Source organism: Anopheles arabiensis, chromosome 3 (assembly GCF_016920715.1).
Source record: "Anopheles arabiensis isolate DONGOLA chromosome 3, AaraD3, whole genome shotgun sequence".
Lineage (NCBI taxonomy): Eukaryota > Metazoa > Arthropoda > Insecta > Diptera > Culicidae > Anopheles > Anopheles arabiensis.
Window position 1 is genome coordinate 32409709 of NC_053518.1, and position 26228 is coordinate 32435936.

General features: G+C 45.5%; 1 protein-coding gene across 8 annotated transcripts in view; it reads left to right on the top strand.

The window, feature by feature from the left end:
- Window positions 1-26228, top strand: part of LOC120904793 (protein sickie) — a 347597-nt gene that overhangs the window by 158098 nt on the left and 163271 nt on the right. For 7 of the 8 annotated variants that reach the window (XM_040315143.1, XM_040315144.1, XM_040315136.1 and 4 more), the window contains one exon: window positions 11513-11683. In XM_040315143.1, the coding sequence (XP_040171077.1) occupies window positions 11513-11683 (171 nt within the window). Of the gene's footprint in view, window positions 1-7077; window positions 7422-11512; window positions 11684-26228 lie in introns of those variants that run through there. The other variant, XM_040315141.1, reaches the window with a different exon arrangement.

A 26228-nucleotide genomic window follows, 5' to 3' on the forward strand; every position in this document is an offset into this window, starting at 1 on the left:
GAAGTGTGTTTGTGTGTGCGCGCTTTGCTTTTAACAAATGTTTTCCCAAAATTGTTCGACCGACTTCAACACACGCCGCCACCCATCTGGAACGGAGACTGTCAAACCGAATTATCGCTCCCCAAAAATGGTTGAAACATAGAAAGCGTCCCAAGAACAGCTGGCACTGTTACGTAAACATCCGTAACGACCACCAGGGCCATCATTTCAGATGGGTACTGCTGGGTATCAGGCAGCATCGAACGCCATTATGCTGCGCGAAGGTCATACCGTCACCGTGTTCTGTTGCGGAAGCATTTGGGATTTTGGGACAATTTTCGGGGGAAGGGAAGAAATGGGAACCGTAACGCAACCGACCGATCAAATGCAAAGACGAAAGACAAAGCGATAGACGCTTCAGTACGAACGCGTCCGTTATTTATGCGTCATCGTCACCGTGTTGGCCCTTTTTCCCTCTCACCGAGTGGGAAGGTTCTTCTTTACCTTCACCTCCACCACCGCCCTTTTGGGCGCTGATTTCCCATTGAACACCGTTGCCAAATAAGTCAGCGCACGGCATAGTCGTTTGTACTGAGCCGCCGCCAAAGCTGCTCGTACGGCAGAACGCACCTTCAAGAACGCACCAGCTTAAGGCAGCGACAGAGAAATGCGGTACCAAGAACCCAGGGGGTGCCTGATGACGAACGTGTGCATACAGTGTGCCGGCCCCGATCGGTTTGCGTCATGCGCAGTGCGTGCAGCATAGAATAGGGCGTCATGGCGCACGCGTTCCCGTCCGGGGCAGCTCAGAAATCGATCGTGTTGGCGTTGGAACGGGCGTACCGACGACGACGGTCCTGGCTTGTGTGCGATCGTTGGCGTCTTCAATCTGCTGGTCGCCTGACGCATGCACACGTGTGCCGCTTAGTGAACGGTAGTTCGATAGTAATCCGGTGTCCAACAGTACAGTGATTGTGAGAGTGCAGCGCCCCATGCGGGGAAGGTTGGCAATTTATTAGGCGATTAATTCCGGGAGTGTTACTTTAAAAATAGTTCCGAAGATGCATCTGATGGCTTGATACTGCGAAACGGATGCATCACATCGTCCTCTGAGGAGCTGTGCACAAGGTGTGTCAGTGTCTGTGTGTGTTTGCGCATAATTCTGCAGGGAAGCTATGCTGTGCGAAGTGAATTTTTAGCTTTACGGGTAAATGTGCGTCGGTTGATGTTGGCGTAGAATAAATTGGACGCTCCCTACGAACCGGGAGGCTGTGAGTGTTTCATTCAATTCAGAAAAGGTGTATTCAATTTGATATTGGTGTTATTATTTGCGAACCGGCCACAAATCACGTGCCGTTGTGTGATGTGGTTTTATTACTCGCAGATATAAAATCGTAATGATCACCTCTTGCGCTGTGCGTGGGAAATTTGCGGGAGTGTTTGTGCAGCAGTTAAAGTGATTTACACACACCTCACAAAATGGAAAGGAAGAAGTACAGGAAAAAGAAAAAAAAACAACCAACCTCACATGCCGGAAGGAAGCGCAGTGCATTTGTTTACAAGTGTCGGGAAGAAGTCGGATCGGTTTGTAAATTGCACTCAACTCGCCCCCGGCGGGGTTTGCTGCTGTCAGTGAATCATACGCGGGTTGTGCGCGGGTGAAAAGAGATGTTCCGCTTGACAAGTGGGAAGAGTGGTGTGTGTTTGTGTGTGTGTTTGTTTGATGGTGAAAATGTGTCGAAAAGCAACGAGTGATTGATTGCTGCGGGAAGGAGAATAAAGAAAATAAGTGCATTGGCGTGAATTTCGCAGTGGGAAAGAAGTGTCGCGAGTTATCTTACTTGAACGATTTTTTTCTCTCTGTTATATATATTTTGTCGAAACGATGTGCAAGATCAAACTTATTGAACGATGGCACATCTAAAATAAAATATTGGATATTAGAATACATTGAGTTTTAAAAAAATCCGCTTGAATTTCATGCTCCAAGAATTCTTGAATGTACCTCAACTAGAAATAAAGCCCCTGCATTTCAAGCAACCGATTAAATCAATTTTTATGCACGCGTATTTCACAATTCACATCTCAAACAATTCGCAACGCCCCCGTTTTTCTGCCTTTCAGTTCCAAGAGGTTCAAGAACCTATTGCACTCTCAATCGAGCTGCTGCACTCAAGAGCGGTGTTTAATTTGCCCCAAACCCGGGAACAGAAATATAAATGCGTTTCGTTTTGCTGTGCATAAAATTTTGCAATAAATTATTGCACGCGAATTGCCCCGTATTTGCAAGTGCGCGCAATATCGAGTGAGGAAATGAAATTCGAATGAAACGATTTTGTTGTGCCTTCCGCCCTGGCATGAGGGCCAACGATATTTGGTTCGCTAATTTTCAGTTATTTATATCCTCTTGACGTTAATGTGAACTGCGCCGGGACGTAAAATCATCGTTTCTTGAAATCGGCTGTGAGCAAGCAATGCCTCTTTTTACATTTCCAGTGCGCCCATGCAATGCCGCTGCAAAGGTGAATCAATTAAAGGGAAAACGAGCGCGTATGCATTTCGCAGAATTCACTTCCATCCGATGATGAGACAGCGCTCGTGCTCGGATGCATTTACAATTTACGGGCTCTTCATCTCCGTGGGTGAAACAACCCCTCCGAGAATCCTCACCATCAAAAAGATGGTAGAAACAAGTATGATTCTTGACAGAAAAGGAACTGAATCATGGATAAAGTGATACAAAGTAGAAGGAAATTAATTTGGAATATTTGGTAATATTGTGCTCGTTTCTCTTGCCTCCTCAACCAAGTTCATGATTCAAATTTTTGAAGTTGGATTATCTGATTTTAAGCCAGCCAAGTGGTGTGGAACAAACAATTAAGACGCATACTTACGAAACGTTTCTTACCGGGTTTGCATTTGCCTGCTTGATCGATCGATGTCCTCCTCTCATCGGTGGGTGCCACACCGGATGAATGATCATCCCGTTTTGTAGCGAATAATGTACACTCATCTGTTCAACTGCAGTGGATTAGTGTACCCGCCCCGGTTAGTGACTAGCGTGCCGAAGAATCGAACGTCATCTATTTTGCCTGCCATCTGGGGGACCATCTCCACCCGAACGACCTTTTTCTCTTGCTCTACGGCGCTTAATCTGTAATCCCGATCCAAAACGACTTGAAAAGAAAGCGACACTTAAGTGTGTTAGGTGAGCAGTAAATCTGGCCTCCTTAATCGATTCAACACTGGTAGTCGGAGTTACGGAGTACCGTAGCCCGCGCCCCCGGTTAGAGTCGTCCGGTGTCTGGGGCATCTTAAATCTTCGCTCAAACGACACCGCCCGTTGCAGAACATCCTAAATGGAGAACGGCTAGCTCTTTGCCTGATCCGATTGATCGCAATCTGATTTGCACCTTGAAAGCAGTCGGTGCTTTTAGGTGCGGAGGCAGCTCAGAAGTTATGGTCTACCCGGGGACCTGGGACCCGGGTGGGAAAATCCCCTCTGTAACACATCAAACATTAAACATTTATGCTACCTTTTGAGGCTAGCGTTTCATGGAAATAGACGACGAATGGACAACACCAGCAGCCGGTAGGGAACATCATCGGGCAGGGAAGCGACCGTGGCACACGCCACATCTCCCTGTCGGAGGAGATTTATTTATTCAAACTTTTAACATCCCAGGATCCTGTTGTTGTTGTTTTTTTGTTCTTCTTCCTTAACGAGAGCATCTACGGGAGCACAACTTTTGGGGAGTTTTCTATTTTCCTTTCATATTTCCTATTTGCCTTTTCCCTCGGTGGTTTGATTTTCAACCATTCGGAATCTGTTGGCGCACTGAATGTTATTTCTTATGCCACCATCATCGATTGTTTGCTACAATTTCCGATTGCAATGTGCACCGAAATGTACGGGGCAGCCACCCAAGAAACGGAAGATAATAACAAAACAACCCTAAAAAAACAACCTTTGCCACCATCGCCAGTGGATTCCGGGGCGTATCCTAAATAAAGAAATTCGGCTCGAAATGTAAACAAATGCGTTCCCTGTTGCTCACGGTACGACCTTCTTACGTCACACGGTGGGTTTCCGCTAGGCCTGCGTCTGTGTATTATGCCACTGTTGTGTGTGATTCGGAGTTCCGTGACCTTTTGGGAGTTTGAATGCTCGTTCGAATTGAAAATTAAATCAAAGCTAAAGAGAATAAAGAAACCAATGCGAGAGAGCCCACGCAACCACGGGCTGTCAGTCAAGCTGAGGGCGCCCACGAATCGTGCGGCCATCAAGATGCTTATCGACGAATGCAGACGGACTCGTCAGTTCTTGAATTGTGTTCCTTCCCCAACCCCAAGCAGGGAAGAAAGTGGTGAAGGGTTCTGAGGGCTTTTGGTTGTTTTCCATTCCCTCCCAAACTCCCAAAAGGGTTTGCCAACGGTTGATGATGATGATATGTAACTAAACTTTTCAACGCCTGTGCCTGATGATGTTGTTGAAAGGTTTTGGACGGCACTGTAGTTTCCATTTCCGCTTCCGTTTCCGATGTTCGGGTCGGGAAGGAAGAAATGCTGACACTCGAAACTGGAAAAAGGCGACATGGCGGTGGATCGCTTTTTCTCACCCGCTGGCACTTAGCTTAGCCCATTTCTGTTTCTCGCTCTCGAAATTCGGGGTGTGAATGACTGCTTTACGATAGTCAACATCCATCCGAAAGGGCGAGGATATTTATGAAGGAAATGTGTTGCTAATTAGGTTATTTTTATGAATTCTTCTCCAACCAAACACTCGCTTCATTAGTAGCGTGTTGACCCGTTGGAGTGTCCCTTTCTTGTTTTGCACCGCATATTTCCACCAATGGATCCTGGTTGAACTGCAAATGGAACAAATTAGCCCGAAATGCGATTTCCCATTTCGATAATCAATTTTGTTCATTATTTTTCACCCTTCCAAGAATAAAGCACTCCGGAAAAAGGGTTCCTAGTTAATGAACGGGATCTTAAAATTCTACGAGAATGGATGGTTCATAAACATGCTAAAAGTTTCCACTAGAAACTCGTTCTATCATTATCCCAAGCATTTCCAAAGCGTTGGAGAACTTTTTCCGCCAAAACGCCTGGAGTTCCTGGGAAGAACCTCTGGCTCAATATTAGCTCCACGAAACTGTTGGTAAAATGTTCCGAGGCTATTGTTGTTCGAGTTCCACGAAGTTATCCCGTTAGCTGTGAAACAGAATACATGGTAAAGCGACCGGAAATCCTGTAAACCAAATCAGAGTTCCAACGGGTTTCCAAAATATCTCCACTCCGCCTGCAAACGCTGTGTGGTCCGGAGTTGACGTCGATTACGGGTTCAGCTCCACTAATGAATGCATCAAATAACACCCAACACCGATTTCAGTACCGGTTGCGGGTTGCTCATTCATTATGCACGACAACAAATTTGAGCCACGTGACACGCGGGGGAATCGTTGATAATGCAACACGTCCAAAAGGTGCCGAAATGGAGGTTCGAAATTTCCCTTCAGCTACCTGCAGACTTGTGGATTCATTTTTAAAGCACAAGCATAATTGAGGTGCGTGTTTAAAGTCGCTTTGATTGAGCTTTATGCCATTCACTGTGGTGACAATGCTACTTCAATATTTCAAGTGATCCGCAATTCCGCAGAACGTAATAATAGTGCAGCGCTCATCGCGCGCAGTACACGGAAATCTGTGTAAATCCCGACTACACACCGTGTCTGACAGTTCGTCAAAGCGCAATTATCCATTTGTCATGCATCAACACCAGGAAAACACCAGACGACACCTCTGGAAAACGGGTATAACCGAGGTGCAAACGCCCCAGCTGACACAGCGGTCTTGTGACGAGAGACAAACTTCCCGGGTCTGGTCTGTCCCGGGTCTGGTCTGGTGGTTCCGAAACTGCACCACAACTGCACTGCACAACAGTACGACTCCTTCTCTGTCTCTCTCTCTGTCCAAATGCCTTTGAACCCTTTCGAACTCGAATGGAAAATAAACAAAGAAACAAAACGTGGAAAAACAAACCGTCTATAAATAACGTACCATTTTACTCGTCGAGTCCGCGACGGTGTCGTGATGCTACTACTGCCACAACAACACTGCTCTAGGTGCCCTGGCGTAGGACCATAAAGTAGACCACCGAAAGGTGCTGTGCTCTTACGTGCCACGACGGCCACGAGACAGTGGCGCTGGTCCAGTGAGGCGGACGATGGGGCGCCACTGTCTATCAGCAGCGAAGGGTTAATTTCGGGACTATTTTTATGCTCTTCTAAACAACCGCTCTAATGTACAAAAACCATGCCGTTCAACGACGCCAGTTTCGTTGGCGGACTTTTTCGGGGTAGCACGGGAACTTAACATCATCACCGGTGGTTTGACAAATAAATCTATTATGCACAGGTGAAGGTGGCAATTTCTGGATTGGGGTGTTGTTAGAGGCGAATGCGCCACACTAGAAACAAATCACCACCGGAAAATGGAAATTGATTCTTTGCCGTAGCACGATTCCACAATTCTTCCTCCCGCTCCTGAGGCGCTCCAATTCTTCCCTTTATTTTCCGTAAAGTGTACACTCAACGGCAATTGCATTAAGAGGTACAAAATGAAATGTTTATTTTGAAGTGGTTTTAACTCCAAAGGATCCAATCGGGTGGAAACGGAGCACCTAGTCCCTAGTTTGTTTCCATTTTCACGTGGGAAAACCGCACCACAGTTGTATGATGGATTATGGCTCGACACGCGAATGCGGGCACCAGTTTTGCCGAAGGCATAATATTTTGACCACATCAATTTTCGGTCACCCATAGACGCACACACACACACACACACGATGTGTGGCGGTGCTCGCAAGACTCTAATTTGCTTATTTGTTTGCGTTTGAAGTGTGTTGTGTATACGCGTGAGACCACACGGTGGCTTATGATGCGGCAGTGAAGTGTGTATTCTAGGGCAAACGGCAGCAATTAGCATCCCAGTGAGCTACAGTGTGGATGAAGCTTGTGTATGTATATGCTTGAAAGGAAAAGGTAAAAAGTTAATACCAACCCTCAGTTGCTTGAAAAAGCAGCTCCCCACTAAAAGTGTGTTGGTTTTGCGGCCACTGCTCTAATTGTGAGTGATTATGAAATCAAAGGAACTGAAGGAAGCAAACTAATTCGCCCGATGTGCAGGTGATGGTGAAATGATTGATGAATGGGCGCACACACACCAAGCCTAGGTCCGGTCGGCGGAAATGATTCTCGGCTTGAATTCGGGTGCGAATTGATTTACGAGATACCATCAACAAAGTCGTTTGACTTTGTTTCCAACTTACTGGGGCTGTGGCGCGTGTGTTGTAACAAGTGACCTGCATAATGTTGGGCCGGTGTGTTAGTGGGCAGGGATCGAGCGACGATCTTTCCGTGACGAAAAATCTATCGCAGGTAAGAATGTAGATGGAACAAGTGCCAACAAGAGAGTAATATTTACTAACAGTCTGATTTTGTAAGGCGAATTGCCTACATTTAGGCGTTCAATAATTTAAATCGTTTCTTTCACGTGTCAGACCCTGATAACGCACAGAATTTATTTATTTTCTATTATTAACATTATACTAAACCTGGTTTTGTTCTTTAAACGTACATCAATAAGAATTTTGCTAGAACGCAGCCATAGTCTAAGATTCAGCTTCTCCTCCTGACGACATTAGCTAACACCCTCCGGCACACACGCGTACAGTAAGCTGGCAATTTAATTTCCTAAAATAACCCACCGAGACAGCCGCTCCAAACCATTTTGCTGACCTTAGTGTGCAACCGCTTAACCTGCCAGCTCTCGAAGTTGGCGACAGCTTCCCTACACCACACACAAACACGCACGTACACAGACCGGAAGCGTAGTAGCTTAGGCGATGTGCAAAAACCACTCACTGACAGCCAGACTGAAAAGCAAAAACAAAAAAAGAAAGGTACGGCAAGGCACGATCGTTCGGTCGGAAAAGTTAGAAGAGCACACATACACACACATATGTACACGTAATGAAGGGACGAAACTCCATCGGGTACGTGTGCCGCTTCGCCAAGTGGGATCGACTTTTGTGACACGTATTTGACGCGTCGGCGCGGAGCTTCATTTTGGCGCTTGAGCAAAGGGTGGAAGGGATAAGATCAGGGATCCCATAAAGTTAGAAAACGACTCGGGAGGTAATTAATTATGTTGCAGTTTTTGTTCTTCCTCTTCTCTCGTTTGCTCTGTCTCTGTTTTCTGTTTTGTTCTTACCCGTTCCTGCTCGTCTTTTATCATACGCGTTAGAGATATGTTCGTGGCTGATGCTCTACGATCAGCTTCAATTTTTAGCACCGGACTCTCTTTTCTGTGCTGGAGTCATGTAAGCGAAACTTTTCGTACAAAAATATTGTTCTTGCGATGAAAAAAATATGGTCGAATAGACTTGTACTACACGGTACTGGTGTTCATGTTGTTAGTAGTGTGTGGAGTGTTGTGAGGTTTTCATTCCAGTTTTTTGTTTTTGTGTTCGCTTACTTTGCGGCGTTAAGACACGCGAAAGGGCATAAAGTTACGAGTGCAAACTAGGAATAGAGCAGCGGCAAAAAGGTCGGAAAATGCAAGAGGAAAAAAAACATACACACACACGAACCATAACCATAAATAACTCGCGTTAGGATGTGTCTTACTTTAGCGTGCCCTTTCTGGAGTGGAAGCGCTGCAATGTGCGAACGCTAACTCCATCCAAACGGTGCCATTTTCCAGGAGCGGTTGTGGAAAACTGCTTTTACGCTCCCCATACGTAGCTGGAGTTTTCACCTCCCCCATGGGGAGAGGGATTTTGCAACTCATTTTCAAGGGACGTTTAACGAGGTATCAAGTATGGTCACACTTTTAAGCACGTTTTTATATGACGACATTAAATTAATGCGTGCTCTTGAAAGGCGAAAAAAACCTAACGATGGCTGCCCTTGAGTGCGCCTCCCAGCGGGATGCTTTTTGAGTGTGGTCTACTGGGCTTGAAACGTTAATTTCGTTCACCAACAACCAATTCATCATGGTGGACACAGAAGGTAGAGCTAATTTCATTTTACAATGCATTACGCTACGCCATTTTTTTTTCGGGATGAAACCATTAAAACGCTCCTCCCAAATTCACGCACAAAGGCAATTAGTTTTTGGCGAAAAAATGAAGGCCCTTCTGTTCCCTTGGCGTCATTCACAGCTGATTAATCCTAAACCATGCACACGCACAGCTCAACGCATCATTTCTTAGGCAGCGAAAAATCCCACAACACGATACAGCATAGCACTCGCCTTTGTGTGCTTCAAGAAAAGTCCCCCGCAACAAGAAAAAAGGTGGCGAAAATATGTTGAGCAGATAAAAAATAATCATCTCTTTAAAAAGACGCGCCTCTTCCGACCAGCCGGGCTGCCGGGCGTTGAAGCGGAAACAAAACCGACGCACGACGCGCGACTCGGGAAAAGATAAATTACCAACCGAAAAGAACATTATGAAGCTATGCTGCTGCTGCTGGCAGCACCTTACACTCCCGCTCCACACAGACTCAAGTGCGTAGCTGGTATGATGCGTAGCTGGGAAGAGAAAAATCAAGAGATTTTCGAAGCCGTGCGACATAATCGGTTCATGGCACGTGGTAAACCCGCGATCGGAGTTCTTCCAGCATCATCCGGAGGGGGGTTTCTTTTTTCATCAACTCTACATCATTTTCCCGTCTCAAAACTCCAAAGAAAGAGGGAAGGAAGCTACATACCATGATACGGCAGATGGATTTTAATTGGGAAAATGAAACATGCCGTGCCGATGTCTTGACGACTTAGTGCGTTCTGAAATGGGGGAAGACTTATGCTTCATTAGACAGTGAGGGAGGGGGGATACAATTTTCATCACCAGACCCGGTTCAAAGTTGATTGCCCAACGATGAATCGTTGATTTGATTTAGCAGTTTATTTATTTTCTCACCCTGCGTGTCACTGTTTTTTTTTTATCTGCCTCTGTAAGGTGCCGAAAGAACGCTTCATCTCAAGAACGGAGGGCTTTCAAGTTGGTTAATGAAGCCGATGCTTGGAGGTGCATATTTAAAGTCGAAAGTCACACAAACAGTGCCAGTAAGTGCGAAAATATTTTCCTGACGGATCAAACACCATCAAAGAAGCTTCCTTTGGCAGACTGTTAACACTCCAAACGATGGACCCCTGCCAAACAGCTGGCCTACATCACATCGTTAGCCTAATTTTGTTTGGAGTTTGGCCCGGGAAGTACCATCCAACTAGTGGCGCGCCATTTAGTGTGCTATTACTGCTTCATTTTCATGCCTCCCAAGAGTCTGAAGTGTAAACAGAGGCAGTACTTTTGGAGAGAGTGCATCTTGGCAGTGGAGCACACGACTGCAATCAAAGAGGAAGATCCCGTCCAATAAAACAAATAGCTTCCTTAGAGCAGTGCCAAATTGCTGTATGCTCACTTACGAGTTCGTTCGGGGATTAATGCCAGTCTGCAGTTTGTGGACCAAAAAGAGGAAAATAAAGCTCTAGAGCTTGTTCTTTTTTTGTTACATTCCAAGAAACTGCTGACTCCTACTGAGCAATGCCATAAAGCCTGTATTAAAGCAAGGCTGCAATTTTATCTCCCTCCCTCTGGACGTCTTTTTGTAGCCTTCTTCTACTCTTTCTTTGTGGATAAAGGACGCACCAGTAAGTTCGTAGCACAATTTTTGGGTGATTTAAAATTTATGGTCCAAAATTTCCTACTTTTATTGGACATCGTTAGTCTTTGTTTTGCGGAGCAAAAAAGTGGAAGCCTGGTTAAGAGCACGTGTCAAGAGCGAACTGCGGCACACTCTAACAAACGTTCGGTTGCAAATGTTGCGCTTTTTGGTTGCACTGTAACATTACTCACATTGCTAACAGTTGTCAGACATCATCGTACAGTGATGTCCACAATCCGGCTACTAGAACGATGCCAAGCAGATGACTCACAATGTACGCATCGCAACACGTTAATATTACATGAGGAAGGACAATGATTCCCTGGAAAGAGCATATCACCCCCAGGGCTACAAGGGATAGTCCAGCTTGTAAAGGACTGCTCCCCGATTTCTCCAAGGAATTTATGTTTCCATTTAGAGATCTTCCAGCGCCATTCCAACCAATATCTGGACGAGTAGTGTCTTCTGCTGATGCCATCGTGTCGTCCTGCAGCATTTGCTACGTGATTTTGTAGGTTCCAAGTGAAATTGGCTAGCCTATCCGGTCATCGGGCACATACGTCCTGATCATTGGGCACACACCATATGTTACTTCAGCTTCAGTTCCATCCAAACAAACGTATCATATATTCGTCCAAGACGTTGCGATTGTCACTGGACGTAGAATAAATTTAATAATACTAATGTGCATCGTTACCTTTCACGAGCCGGCCGTACCCGGACGTCCGGTGTCTTCCACTAGGGACGTAATATTGATCCTTTCTTTCGGTTTTGCTCCAATGTCTCTCCCTTTCACACAGATCTACACCGACTGGGCCAACTACTATCTGGAGCGGGCAAAGTCGAAGAAGAAGGTGTCCGACCTGTCCGCCGACTGTCGCGATGGGCTGCTGCTGGCCGAGGTGATCGAAGCCGTCACCACCTTCAAAGTACCTGATTTGGTGAAGAAACCAAAAACTGCGCAACACATGGTGAGTACCCGTTTGCTACAGCTTTGCTGGGGATTTGAATTTCTAACGGAGACAAAGAGAAGAACAAATCCCAGCACTGGGAGATACACACTTTTTCTCGACATTCTTGAGATTTTTCATGCAAAACCCGAGCTTGTCGCATCGGATAAAAAACTATTCCCTTCTTTTCCCATTTCCAAGCAACGAAGCAACCACTCTTGACGAAAGACGGAAAGAGCGATAAATCAATTACCGCCATAAATCATACTTATTAATAACAATCAGTTCACCATAAATCATCACCAGCGACGATGGTGGTGGCGGGTCGATTCCCCAAGTGTGCGGTATGGCGCCGGGAAGGAATGGGCACTCGTCCATGGCAGGGTTTGAGTTTTCCGTTTTCCATTATGTCTGCTCTAGCTTACGCTGCGACTCACTCACTTAGTCCGATGACCGCATGCAAAAGAAACAATCCAATGCGAGAAGAAATGGGCGGCGGTGCATTACGTGCGCTATTTTATTCTAAGAATAATTAATTGTTGCATGCGTTCGCTCGGTACATTGTGTTTATGATAAGCATAATGTTTGCGTACCGGAAAACGGGAATGAAGGATTTGTAGTCTTCGTGTTTTGTTTTTTTTTTTTTTTTGTTTATTTATTGCATCAAGACACACTAAATCTTTTAGGCATCCTGAGGAACTTATTGTGTAGGATTTTATGTTTTGCAGATATAAGTTTGATTCTAAATAGTTACATTCATATAGCTTTCATACTTTTTGAAAAAAAACGCCTGAAGGTTTGCAATTGGCTAGACAAATCAGTATCGTTAGGAGACTAAATTTCCTTTAAAAATTGGCTGTGACAATTTAAGCTCACTAAATCCATAAGCAGATTCCACCACATCATTGCAATCATCCCTTTCCGTTTCACTCTCCCAGGTGAGTTTGATCCTTTTTTATTGTCGACCAAAATCAAGAACCTCCCTCTAGGGAACGCGTTGAAAGCATTTTAGCGCACTAAGTGTGCCACCAGCAAACCGACGGACATTCGATCGCACGGGCACGAACAAAGATGATGCCGGACCGAAGCGGTTGATGAAAAATTGCTCTATCATTGCACTTCGCTTTTCGAAAGAAGAATGACGCTCCCCGGGGGGGACGGTGGCGGCCAAGACTTTCTTTCTCGGAACCACCCTCGGGCGAGTAGGAGAGCAATCATCGATTTAATCAACGTTCTATCTAAATTGAAAATAATTTTCCTCTAAAAGCAACTAGATGCGATTCGATTACCGCATGCTTGGCCGCTTTGTGTGTGTGTTTGTGGCTCTCGTGCTTGGGATCCAGCAGAGGCCGGCAGGGAATGCTTACGCATTTCACCAAGAACGTGGGGCAGCTTTCACGGTTTGGCAGTGGCCTTTTATCGGGTTATCATCGGTGGACTTTATCGGACGTTGGGCTCGCGGGCAGGCGTGCGGCTTGGTTATTTAATTGCCCCGGAGTTGGCTGTCCTGCTGCGCCTCTGAAAAGAACAGAGTGTACGCAGCGCGTTGTGTTGTTGTCTGCTCTGCGTAGCCTCACTGCGGGTGGGTTTAGTGTTCTTTCAGCGTTGTGCTCCTCGCGGTCGATGCGTTTGTGCGCCGATAAATGTTGTCGATGAAAGGCGTGCTGTGAAGCGCAAAGCGCCCACCTCAGCGCCCCGGTTACGATGAGATTGCATGTGAACGTTGTCAGGTTGCCGGGGTCCGGGGGAGCATTCTTGAATTTGCCGAGCCATCTTACGCCTTGTCCCCGTTGAACCACCGCTCAATGAACCTAAATGCTGAACACGATATCGGGTAACAATTGAGCGCGCGCGCGCACGGTCCCTCAAAAGCCCTCTTTGGATCATGATTTATGGTGCATTCTCATTGGTCCTGTGCAGCGCGCCGATTAAATCACAATTCTAACCCTGAGGATCGAGAGAATTGTGTTTCGATTCTTTCATCCCCCCCCCCCTCACCCTGCGAATGTAGAATGGTTGCAGTCGTAAAATCTGACACCATCGCTTACTCTTATCGAAGAGTGTCAGAATTGGTATCTCCGGTCACGTAAATGTTTGATTAAGCGAATGAATTTTGGGTTGCTCTGGTGTGGGGCGTACGGATGCGGGTTCCAATATTTAATCGAACACGCAGCTGTGTCCTGCCCCGAGGCCAGACCGATGTCGCCCTTACGTGCTCATTAGCATGATGGAAATGCAACACAGTTTCATTGTCCGCAGACGTAAGGCGTCATCGTTATCCGAACAAAGAGCGTTCGGACATAATCCACGCAGCACTTGAAGCACGGTTCACTGTCACCGGTTCTTGGTGTTGGCTTGTGTTGGGTCGCGACTAGACGCCATAAATTCTCAATGGACATCCTCGCTTGCAGCGTAATTGAAAGTGAGTGAGCTCATTCATGCGTATCCAGGCTGTTTAGTGCTAAGAATAAGGCAGGCGACATAGACGAACCTTAATGCTAGCTTAAAATGGAAAGTCACCCGAAAAAACGAGCGAGAATGCACCAGTGCGAGCAATGCTCTCGTTGGACTCGTTGTGGGGGTGGACTTACACACTGATTGCGTCGGAAAATCCCTTGACAAAAAGGGGCAAAAGATTCAGACGGACGCATCGTGACTGGTGACGGTGAGCGATTCTGACGTTGATGATGATTTGACCGCACGCCAGAAAATCAAAACCCGTCTTCCCCGTTGGAGCATCTTGCGCTTGTGTTCCGTTTGCATCGAAATATTGCTCTGATTTACGACCAATCGTGAGCGGAATGTACAACACGACCGTACTCGCTCTCCACCTTGTTAGCGCTACTGTTTGGTGTTGGTTTACGACTTTGCTGGGTGTGAAGTTGAACGGTGCTGGCGATGGAGCGTGTTGCTTGCGCTCGAGAAACAATAAATTGAAAGTATGATAATGTAAGGCAAAGGGTGCAATATGTTATATTTTCCCAATCTGGAAAATTTATGTCATGAAGGTGTTCTTCGCGCGTGGAAAAGCATGCCTTTTTTGGGTTGAACTTTGGATACGGAAGCAAAAAAAAGCCAGAGCTGCGGTGAATCTGAAAGATAGTTTGGAAATGTTTTGTCGGTGTTGGAATGATGAAGAGTTAAACGATAAGTTACTTTAGAACGATTTTATAGAATACACTTCATGCTCGAACGTATTTTAGCAAAAGCTTTTACTCCAAAACATATTCGTCTTGAGAAAAACGCCAGAATGTATGCAATGTGTACAGCAAAAGTCCATTTTTACGATTTTTTTGCCCGCACATGCTCTTTCCAACTCATATCCCTATCGTTTCCATTGACTATAAAAAAGTTCTATATTTCTGGTGCCTAGAAATACAACATTTACTTACCACCCCATGCACAGGAACAACAACAGCTCGTAGTAAAATAAAAGTGAACACACATTCCAGCAACCATTGCCTTTCTCAATGTTTTTATTTATCGTTTCTACGGGGTTAACTTTGTTACGTGCCGACACCGCCGCCACCCAATTTTGCTTCCGTGCGCGAAGATATTTAAATCAATAAATTCGGTGTTGCCTTTCGGCGGTCGGGCTGGAGAACGTTTTCCCAAAAAAAAACTAAAATCAAACGTGCCTTTATTTCCCTTTGTGTGCGCGAGGTGAAGGTGGCCCAACCATCGCTTATGTTGGTGCGCTAGTTTCGGCCAACGTCGGCGCTGGCATGTAAACACATGCTAATGCTCGACACCAGATGTGTTCCGATTTTCCGTGAGAAACACTGTGGGCTGTGGGCGGCAGTGGAAGGTAAAAACGAGAAAAGTCTATTCTAGATTCCACTCGCTGGAACAGTCAGTTTGGTGGACCGTACCGTGTCGGCATGCCGTGTTCGGACAGTTGAGAGTCGAGCATCGCCACTGCGCACTCTATAAACTATTCCCGCACTGCATTACTGGCGAGTGCATTTACTGCTGCTGCGGCGAGTGGATTTGCTTACCTTTTGGGGATGCATTGCCACGTTTGGGAGGAGGATGAGCGATTTAATTAACTCCTGCAGTGGACGGGATGGGTGTTGGTTGATGGGAGACCGCGTAATTAGGTCAAATCGGACGCTACAGTAAATGATGATGACGCTGTTCTGTTCCGAGATTGCCCACGGCGTTGAGTGACTCGTACGCTTAGAGTGGAGCAGATGCATGCGTTGCATTTTCAGTTTATCTTGGGATTAAAAGATATGCGTAATATATATATTCTCGATCAATAGAAACTTGGATCAACTAGAGATAGAGCGAGAATGCTTTTAGTTGTAGTAGGTAGGAAAGCAGATATACTTTATTTAGTCAACTCAAACACCGATCCGTATTCTGTAGCGCAAATATTTTCGAAATAGTTCCCGTATCATTGCGTAAATAGGTCAACAACAGCAGTAAATCAAGACGTTCGTGTGCAACGGGAGCAATATGTTAGGCTCTTTATTGAATATTTGATAGGCAAAGCATTAGAACACATTAAAAAAGTTTCCGCTTTTGATGATTCAGAGCACGTACGCTGTTACACACTGCCCCGCGATCAATCTTATCGCGCTGGCCTCGACTAGCGACTAGCTCTAAGCTTAGTAATTATTTGCCTGCACGATTGGTGCGTTTCGCGTTTCTGGTACGTGTATAATTGTGGTTTTTAGTGAGTGCTGCCGTGCCGGTGGTAGAGATGCGATTTATGAACTTGGCAGTGGCACCAACGGCGGTGGCGTGATACGCTAACGCTTCGATGCAAATCATAGCGTTCGCCATTTCGCTACGCCTGTGTGTGGATAAATGTATTTTATTGGTGCTGTTAACACAACTCAACAGTATCGGGCTGGATGTCGGTGTGCAGGGGCATGCATTCGTTTGCAGTTTGTGCACAGTGCAGCGTGATAGAGGTACGACCTACGTTCTGACCTCCCATAGCGAGATAGAGAGAGGGAAGAAAGATTAATGATGATCAATTAAATAAACGCAATCCAGACCAGAAGTATTACGTACGGAGTGATAGCAAACCCAACATATGCGCTATGGTCCACCGTTAGGCTATTTTCTAATTGCTGCTTTCCTGCCCGCTGTGAATTGTGTGTTTCTAGAATTTTTGGAATAGTTTGTTCTCGATAGCAATTCACCAGGCAGACGGGCAGGCGGGGGTAGTCTCTATTGTACTCGCGGGCATTATATTGTTTCGGTCATTGGCCGCGGTGGCGATGGGGTTTGTAGCTGACCTGGCCGATAGCACGCGCTCCCACACGGCGGTTCGGTGGTGCGGGTACGGTAAATTAGAGCCATCCGGTCTCCGGTGCGGACGGGGCGAGATGGATTAGCGTGACCGTTTCCGGCATCACACACACACGGTGCCCCCGTTCGATGCTGCCGGATTCGATGTTGAGGCGCGATCGTAAACCCCCTGAGCCAGCGATCTTTCCGCCAGCGGGTAGAACAAATGTTTTGTTTTTAACGTTGCTTTGGTTGCTTTCGATGGAATGAAGCAGCGAAAAACTCAGTCCATGCGCTATTGCTTTGATGGAATTCTTCTCATCTTGCCGGGTCTACGATTCGAACGATTCCAGCTGCCAAATGTGTGATACTATGCTACACCCCAGTCCAACTGATTGGGAAGGTTCGTGAATGGTTTTTGCGTTTGATGGTGGTCCGCATTTGCAAGCATTTGAATGAATGGTCGAAATTGTGTTTGTCGTGCAGAAAAAATACCACATTTCTATACAATGATAAACCGCTTAGAGCAATACGGAACAGTTTGCGCTCCGCAATACGGCAATACGGAACAGCTTGGGAAGTTGCGTGACTTTAGCTATTAAGCTAAGTTGAGATGAACGGGGCTATTAGATGCTGCAAAAATGTAACGCGAAAGCAGAGCTTAACTATTCCAGAATCAAACACTGCCAAAGTTCAAGGTCCTGTTAGACGAGCGGAGTGTTTGGGAGTGTTTTGGAGTTGGTTGGAGCTACTTCCAAGAAGTTAATGGATATTAAAGTCTGGTTTTGTTGCATGAACACGGCTTGAGTAATGCCTAGAGTATTATCCGGAATTCAAAACTATTTGCAGGAAGCGGTAAAGATTGATAGCTTATTGAATTTCTGTCGTCTGGCATTTTCTGAACAATTTATTCAACATGTATAAACCTACTACCTAAACCAAGACATATGCTTTATTATGACTCCATTAACAAGAACTCAAGCTCTTCCACCATGCCGTGTTTATAAATTTAGATAAATTACCTCCCGAAAAAACAGAAATTCCTCCCTGTCCCGGCACAAATTCCAGCGCGGGACTGCCCGAGTGACTGCCCCATGTAGAACATGCGTGCAAGTGTGTGGTCACGCGCGATATCGAGGGCAATAATTCGTCGCCTCGTCGAAAGTGGCCAAGCAAATGAAGAGTGACAAACCCGCAGGTGGACATCATCGACGGGACATAAACGAACCACCCAGCTTCCCAGGCCTTTGCCCGACCACACGCTCTCTATAAATAGCCAATTTATGTTCGGTGGTCGATGAAATATACCGCCGTAAACCGCCGCCACGAGTTTGACCACCGCGGTCGTCGCACGGACGTGTGACAGCTGGCTGGGGCATACTTTTGACCGGGATAACCGTCAACTAAAGCCCCGAATATCCCAGAGGTTTCGTAACCGTGCGCTACGGGGCTTGTCGTGCGGCAATCACACGGCGGTCACAAGGCGCCACGCGAACGCGACGAAGACGACATTCATTAGTCAGTTGATTTATGGTGTTTCAATATTTAAACTGCAATCGGGCCCGTATCTCCCCTACAGGGGAGGGCGTGTAAGGCAATTATGGTTTTGCATGACTTCAGTTTTCTTCAGTTCTTGAGTCACTGCTCTTGGTGCGCTCTCTCGCTCTCTCTCTAGCCAAAACAACCACTCAACCAGCACGGGACACACTTCTGAAGACCTCATTTTGCGACCCACTTTCGTACCCATCGATGCTGTCTCAACCATCAAAAGCCCCCACGATGCTTGGCCAACGTTGTGAAGAACGGTTCTGGATGTACGCTTCGATTCTCTCCGTTCACAAATTGTGGGCGGTTTGAAGGGTCGGCCATTCCTCCAGAAGATGCACTTCCGACCCGTGTGGATGAAGCAAGCGTTTACGGCAGCGGATAGAATTTCGCGCTCGCGCTGCTCCGTCGATTAGACAATGTGGAGTTCCGGAGTTGAGCGCGGTTACTTGAGCGCTCTTCGCTATAAATAGCACTTATGTAATAGCTTGTCCTATTTTTGCCAACCACTTCCAGGTTCTGAGGTGGGTTCATGCTCTTCCGTTCACAAACCTTGTTGCACTTTAAAGCGGCAATGCTTCAGATTGCATCTCAATCTCTTCTCCACTGAGAAAAAAGAAGGAAGCACGGTTGTGTGAGGAATTAAGAAGGCGAGAAAATTTATGACAAAATGCTTTTAAGCACTACGCAGCGCCGACAGCTCCGGACGAAGCGGCTCCTTGCTCCTTTGTGATACTAAGCCCGCAGTTTTACCATCCTTGGCTGCACAAGTTAAGAACTATGCCCGGGTAAAGCACCCGGTATCGTTGACCGCAGCTACATCACAGATGCAATTTTAAAGCTGCCGCCAACCGGTAGCATAACCTTTTCTTCCCAATTAGTCGGTAAATAAAAGTGCCTTACAGCTCTCGCCCAGCAACGTTTCGGGCGAGACCTAACCCATCTCAGACCCAAGACTAAGCCCCGGTATCAACATTAGCGAGCGTTGCATAAATCATACTAAATGTTCTGAAACCATGACCGTCGCCACAACGGGGGACCAGCACACCCGAATGGACGATGAAGATTTCAAATCTTGGGAGACGAAGGACCGCTTTGATCCGCTCACTGTTGGGGAGTTTTTGTGGGAATATATTACCACACAGTTGGCGGGCCTGTGTCTGTTGGGCGGCGTTCTGTGGTGGCGTCTTCAAAACGTCCCCTGAACCACACACCGTTGAAGGTGGTTTTAATTTTTGAAATTTAATCGAGACAATAACCATCAACTGTGATGTTCCCTGGTTCGGAGGTGGAGCATGAATTTCCCGCGTTGTGTGAAGTGTCTCGTAAAATTACGAACGTTGTGACGTTGGCGAACGACATTCGGCGGTTGCTTCCTGCTGAAAAAGACACTGCTCCTCAGGGCGCGTGTTGTTTTGCTTATTGGCAAAATATTATGACATTCGAATAGATAGCGCAGGGTGGCGCGATGGGAATTGGTGTAAAAGAAAGGTGGCAAAATGGGAAAAGTAGGTCGTGAATATTTACACGCGAGGACATTATTTTAATGTATGATGTATTGGAAGCAAGCGTATCGTTCCTTTTATTACAATTTTGAGTATCTAAGCTTTAATGGTAATTGTGTGTTGTCATCTTTTAGACGAGGCATTTATGCAGGGAGTAATCAAAATGGTTTTGAGATCATTTTCTACCAATCAACACGACATGCTCACATATTTGTCAGTTGATTGCCCAAACCACAAAATTGAAACACATATTATAAGGTATCGTCACATACATCTAGTTCTTTGAGGAAAAACCCACAATACCTGAAACCTTACAATCCAAAATTCGTTTTTTCCACATCGCAAGATCACATAATAGGAAAATGAAATATTCCCTATTACCATATCCATCCTTTTCTCATGCAGCAATTCTTCGTGGTTCTGAAAAATGTTCCCATGTTCCTGTGTATTTAAGGCCTGATATCCGATAGCAAAATGTTCCCTGTTTATTCACCAAAAAAAAAGGCATCCTCGGGTATGCAAACAGGAAGGCATACACAACTTTGTACAGAAAGACAATCTCTCCTAGAGCCATTTTGCTGGGAAGAATTCTCCACAAAGAGCCTATGCAACTTGCATTATTTGCGGTACCGGTCGATGTGTGCGGTGAGAGACCGTTTGCGGTTATGACTTCAGGATGTTTGACTTTCTGGTTTTATTTTTTTCGTTCCTGATCCTCTGTTTGGCTTTCTGTGCGCCAAAAGCAATCAAGAGTTGCGTTTCGTATTGCGTTTCAGCATTGATTGGCTCGGGTTTTTTCCCGAAAAGGTTTCTCACGAAAAAAAGCATTGTGAAAATTGATAATCTTTGTTTAGGCGCCCGGGTCGGTCATTCTGGTGCTTTGAAGCAACGGCTGATGCTCTAACGTTATTACCACCATTAGAAGCTTCCTGCAAAACGCTTTGTTTGCCAAAGTTGCATTTCCGGTACATTTCTTGCGTCTCATAGCCTTTTTTAATGATTCCAAACACCCGTCCTAATCAACAAACGGGCGCACCTGTCCGAACATGATCTAAGTGGGCCGGAAACTTGATGCCTAAACTGCTTCTTTGTTACTCTCGCAGGCGATTGAAATCAGCAAACGCAAGCAGACGTTTGCACGTATCTGGTGCTGCTGCTACCTCCATGATGACACGCAAGATGACAACGATTCCGAGGCAGTCACAAATAAATGTCATACAGCTCGGCCCCGACGTTCGCCACGGGCAGTCGGTGTGCCCACCCGGGATATTCGATACGACCTCCGGCTATAGCTGTGGACTTACCTTGTCCCGAGGTACCTGTGCGGCAAATGGCAAGCGTGATGACAGCGGGTGTGTGTATGTGTGTACGATGTCAAAACAACCGTGTGCCTTTGCCACGGGATGTGGAAATTCGATCCGGACCCTTTTTGGGAACGTAATTGAACCAAGACCACCTTGGCCGGGGAAAAACCATAATGATCAGGTTGCTAGGCAAATACACGGGCTTCGGCCTACTTTTTTTGCAAGTAATAAAATTAAATCGAACGTCTGACAGGCGCTAAATACACTCTCTCACGAAAAACCCAGCGGATGCTAATGGCAAATGAAGAACAAACTTCCAAAGAGGAACGAGGTTTGTGTGTGTGCGCACTGTGAAAAAGAAGGAACTATAACCTAAATAAACTTTCACATACAATTCCATTAGTGTCGTGATTAGCGCCGGAAGAAGCTATCAATGTTAGCAGTGTTCTGTGCCGACTAGAAACTAGTTGGTGCGTCCCATACCCGAGAACGGAACCAGCGCACCGAGACAATGATGCCCAATTTGGCGAACGGTAATGAAAGTTTAATTCCAGCTGCATTGGAACGCATGTGCGAGAAGCAATTATAGAAAAACCATCGTTTTAACGGTACACACCTACCCTTCGCGCGTTGTTATGCTGATCAGGTGACCACCGATCGACCGAAAACGGTCCGAGTGGCCAACACGGTAGCTGTACTGGCTGTCACTAGCATGACACCGTTTTATGATTAATATGCAGTTATTTATCACTGTGCCCCTGACCCGAACTCACGGCACGCAAACCGGTGGGCTGCAAACCACGCGCTGATGAGCGACACAAAATCGATCGATCGATCGATCGAACTGGTTTGGACAGGTTGATTTTATTGCGGGATAGAGAGTTTGGGCACAGGTTGGGCGATCTTTGGTCCGCATCTTTTGTGTGTGCAGGGAAGGATTGAAAGAGATCGGGAGGTTGGTATGTATTAATTTCGGAAGGTTTTTGGGGAGTGAACACGCTGAGTGGGTTTTATTGGATCAATTGAGCCTTCAGGGTATTGTTGGGCGTGTAAATATCAGAATCTTTGTCATTACGACATCTTGAGATCGAGCCATCAATTGATATTTTATGTTTGACTCCATGGTACAGTTGGAATGTCATTGGAGATGTAAACTCTAATATCTTTAGGATTTGAAGGCGTTGCTGTTCAAAGTGTTCATAGTTCTACGATATTTTGTTTGAATTTGATTGGAGGATTTTAGATTAAGACACTAATTTTGACTCCATGGAACAGTTGGAATGTGATTGAAGGTGTGAACCCTCTCAGATCTTCAAGATCTTGTTGATATGCAAAGTGGTCGTGTTGTTTCGAAATATTCAGGAATTTTATTGGAGATGCCCAAGCTCCACCGCTCTCAGCTCCTTTGGAATTCTTCAACATTGCAAAGTGTTTGCATTGTTGCACACGATCGTTTACGTGGGCCCATTAATCATAGCACCCCGGCTAAAGGTTGCAAGGTGTCAATTCGTGCAGCATAAAAACCAGTACTAACGAGGGAACAAATTCATAACGCCACAGTTGCCATTCTCATCCCCCAAAAGCCACGGGGGTGCAAAACAAACTTAAAAGAGCGGTTTATGATCGGAACCCAGACGCTTTACCGCAGCTACGCCTGAAGTAAAGTGATATGGGAGAAAGCATTTCGGTTGTCCAGGAGCACTGAAGGTAGGGAAGGTGAGGAAGTACAGACCCTCGAACAAGATCACGGCCCATTTGGCAGCCCCCAAGTGGCAGGTAACAGCATTAAAGCCAATCAATTACCAGCTCCTTCCACGCTCAGTGGACGAGGATGCAACCGAAACGATCGGTCAGTCAGATCGGGTCCGACAACTGCGAGGTGTGAATTATAAATTGAGCCCGAACCGATCAGTGCGCTGCCGACGAACGGGTTTTCCGTGCGGCTCGTGGCACAGCATGAACAGAGCGTGCATGAAAGCTTCGAGCCCCCCTCCCACCAGTATGCTTGCATGCTGTGAATTTTATATACAAAAACGATAGGAAGCGAAGAAGTAAAATAAAACAACAGCTCCAAAACACTCCCGAAATAACGTCACGGAAGCTTGCTGTTTTTATTTTTCTCACTGTTGGGGTGTCGGCTGCATGGGAGTTGGCGGTGGTGGAGAGGAAATAATGTATATCTGGAGCAATGGATCACCTTACACGTGAGTTCACGTCACGCTTTGCAGTCAAAGTCGATTGACTCGGTTTGATGGAGAGATAAATATACGGCCAGGACAGGAGGGAACGGAAACAAACATGTATGTGTGTAAAGTCATATGACGAGTATGATCGTGGCAGAGGGAAAGAGAGCGTTTGAGAGTGGAGGTAATGATGAAAAATGACGGACAGCAAGTCAAGGGTCACCGGCAACAAGGCTGACGAGACCGGCTTAAGTCGGTTGCCGGCTGTTAAGCGGTGAGCGAACGGTCGGGCACTCACTCTCTTTAGGGCTCCGCGGCTCTTGTGGGCTCCTCGAGAGAGCGTCCAGCATCCGGCAAGAGAGAAGTGTTGATCTTTTGTTCTTGTATATTAAAAAAAGTTCGAATTTCGCTTATTTTAAGATAATTTATATTTAAAATATTTGCTTTTAGATCCGAAATCAGAAAATGTACTGAATAGAATTTCTCACAAACTTACGCTAAATTTTGAATTGACAACAACCTGTTGCTGAATATCTCACAAAAAGCGAAATGCTGTTCTCTTTTTGCTCTGGATCTTTGTTTCTCAAACTCTCATACGTTGAGCACTGGTTGGATCGATAACGAGAGAATTTTTTCTCCATTCTTCTCCACATATCCGATGCAGGGTTAGAGTGTCTATGCCAAAGTGAGTGTATATATCAAGTGGGCTTATGGTGTTCTTTCTCACCAATACATCGACACACAATTTGAATGTTTGTTCCATAACAAAATCTAGTATGCCTTGAAGTTTAAACGAAATCTTGCAGAAATTGTATGTGGTTTTACTCAGGCGTAGAGCAAAAAAAGAAGCCAAAAATACTTACATAGCAGCCAGTTCTTGGATTAAAACGAAGATTTGAGGGCTATAGATTCCAAAAAAGAACATTTCCTTCGCCAAATCTGATACATAGGCAACTATTATTAAATCTTTTCTGCCAGCAAGCAAGGAGCAGTGTACCAACCGAACCAAATATGATTTCATACTGAAAGTGAGGAATTTATCTGAGTCCCTGCGCATATATCCATTGGACCTGTTCAACAGACCACCGATTGATCTGAAATATCGAGTCAATTGTGAAAATTAGGGTTAGGAGTGAATCCATAAAAAAAATATCAAAGCTTTCAGTTTGTTATGGATCGAACTGTCAAACCAGGTTTTCTTCCTATTTTCGTTTTTAGACGTCAAATTGCACTGGATAAGCCCACCTGATATATCAACTCACTTTGGTCTATGCTCACATACGTCCCATAATACATCTAGTATAATTTTCATATCGGTTGTCATTTGGTTGAATATTTATAACTTGCAAGAAAACAACAACACATTATGTAGTTTTATAAAGAAGATCTATGTTTTTGTGAAATATTTAAATGAATTGTTAGTTTGAGGTGGTAAAAACAAATCAGTGGTTGCGAATTAAATGTTGATAAAAATGAATATTGCAATAGTTCAGACATTGTTCAGACATTACGGGGTTAAAAGGGAACTCAAAATAATTTACCTAAATTTAAAAAGAAAATGTATAAAAATATAGGTTTTCATCAATTTGTTCAATCATTATGATCCAAAAATTATAAAAAAAAATTATAAAATAAAATAAATCATTCATAACTAATACCGAGTGGAAAACTTAGAGTACACTTCAATAATCTGAATATAAACGCCAAATGAAAATATTCAAGATGTATATAACATGATGAATTTGAACACTTTAAATTATTTTTTTCTCCGACTCTACTCAAAAATGTCACCTCTCTCATTATCCACGTTTTCGTCGGGTAGTGAAACCCTGCCTAGAGATCCAACCGATACCATACCACGGGTCCAGCTGACAGCGCAGTCAGTTCTCATTGAACCGCGCTACTCGAAAGGTAGACGCAGATCGCTTTCGGGTTCGCGACTAACTTTACGCGACTATTCCGTTGTCATTGTTTTGTAATCGCGGGCGGACGCTCGTCGAACCGGCTTGCCGCTGTGACTGTAAGTGATCGGGGTGTGTGGAAGTGATCTTATCGAAAGGCACACGTGTACCCCTGCGCACGTTAATATCATAGATTTCGGTGTCATATGTCTGGGAGTGACGGGCGAGCGAGATCATTGTGACAAGTGTGAACCATAATGGTATCTTCCGGCCCGTCAAGCGAGGGGGAAAACCCACCCACGTGATTCTATTGTCTTTTGTGTGATCAAGTTGCGTCACGTGGAAAATCGATCACGCTTGCTGTGGGTGTGTGAGTGTGTGTGTAGAATTTGTTGAAGGGGAATAGTGTTTGGAAGCCATACAAGGCAGAGTCAGATCCCTGACCAAGGGCAAGGGCAAATGTGATCTTAATTATGACGGTGCACGTTCACTTGTTCTGTTGTGCTAGCGGCTGAGAGTTCGGTACGTTTAGGGCCAATTGCGTTCTACCGTGTCACTTTGTGTCGAAGATTTTTTCTTTCTACAAGTGTCTAAAGTGCGTTGCTGCGTCAGAGCTTTACGAGCTCGTAATAGCCGCTAAGTGTGTCGTCAAAATTATCGCCCAAGTGAAGAGTTGGTACGTTTTTCGATCGCCTCAAGGCTAAAGAAGTGAGAGAGCAGTAACAAAAAGAAAAACTCTCGTAAAAAGATCTTGTTAACATCGGCATCTCCTAGAGGGAAAAACGATTCTCAAATCATAGATCAGCTGATTTATGACACGTTCCACTGATCGCTGACCACGCCACCCGAAACGGTACCTCCACGGAAGGTGCCATACAACAAAA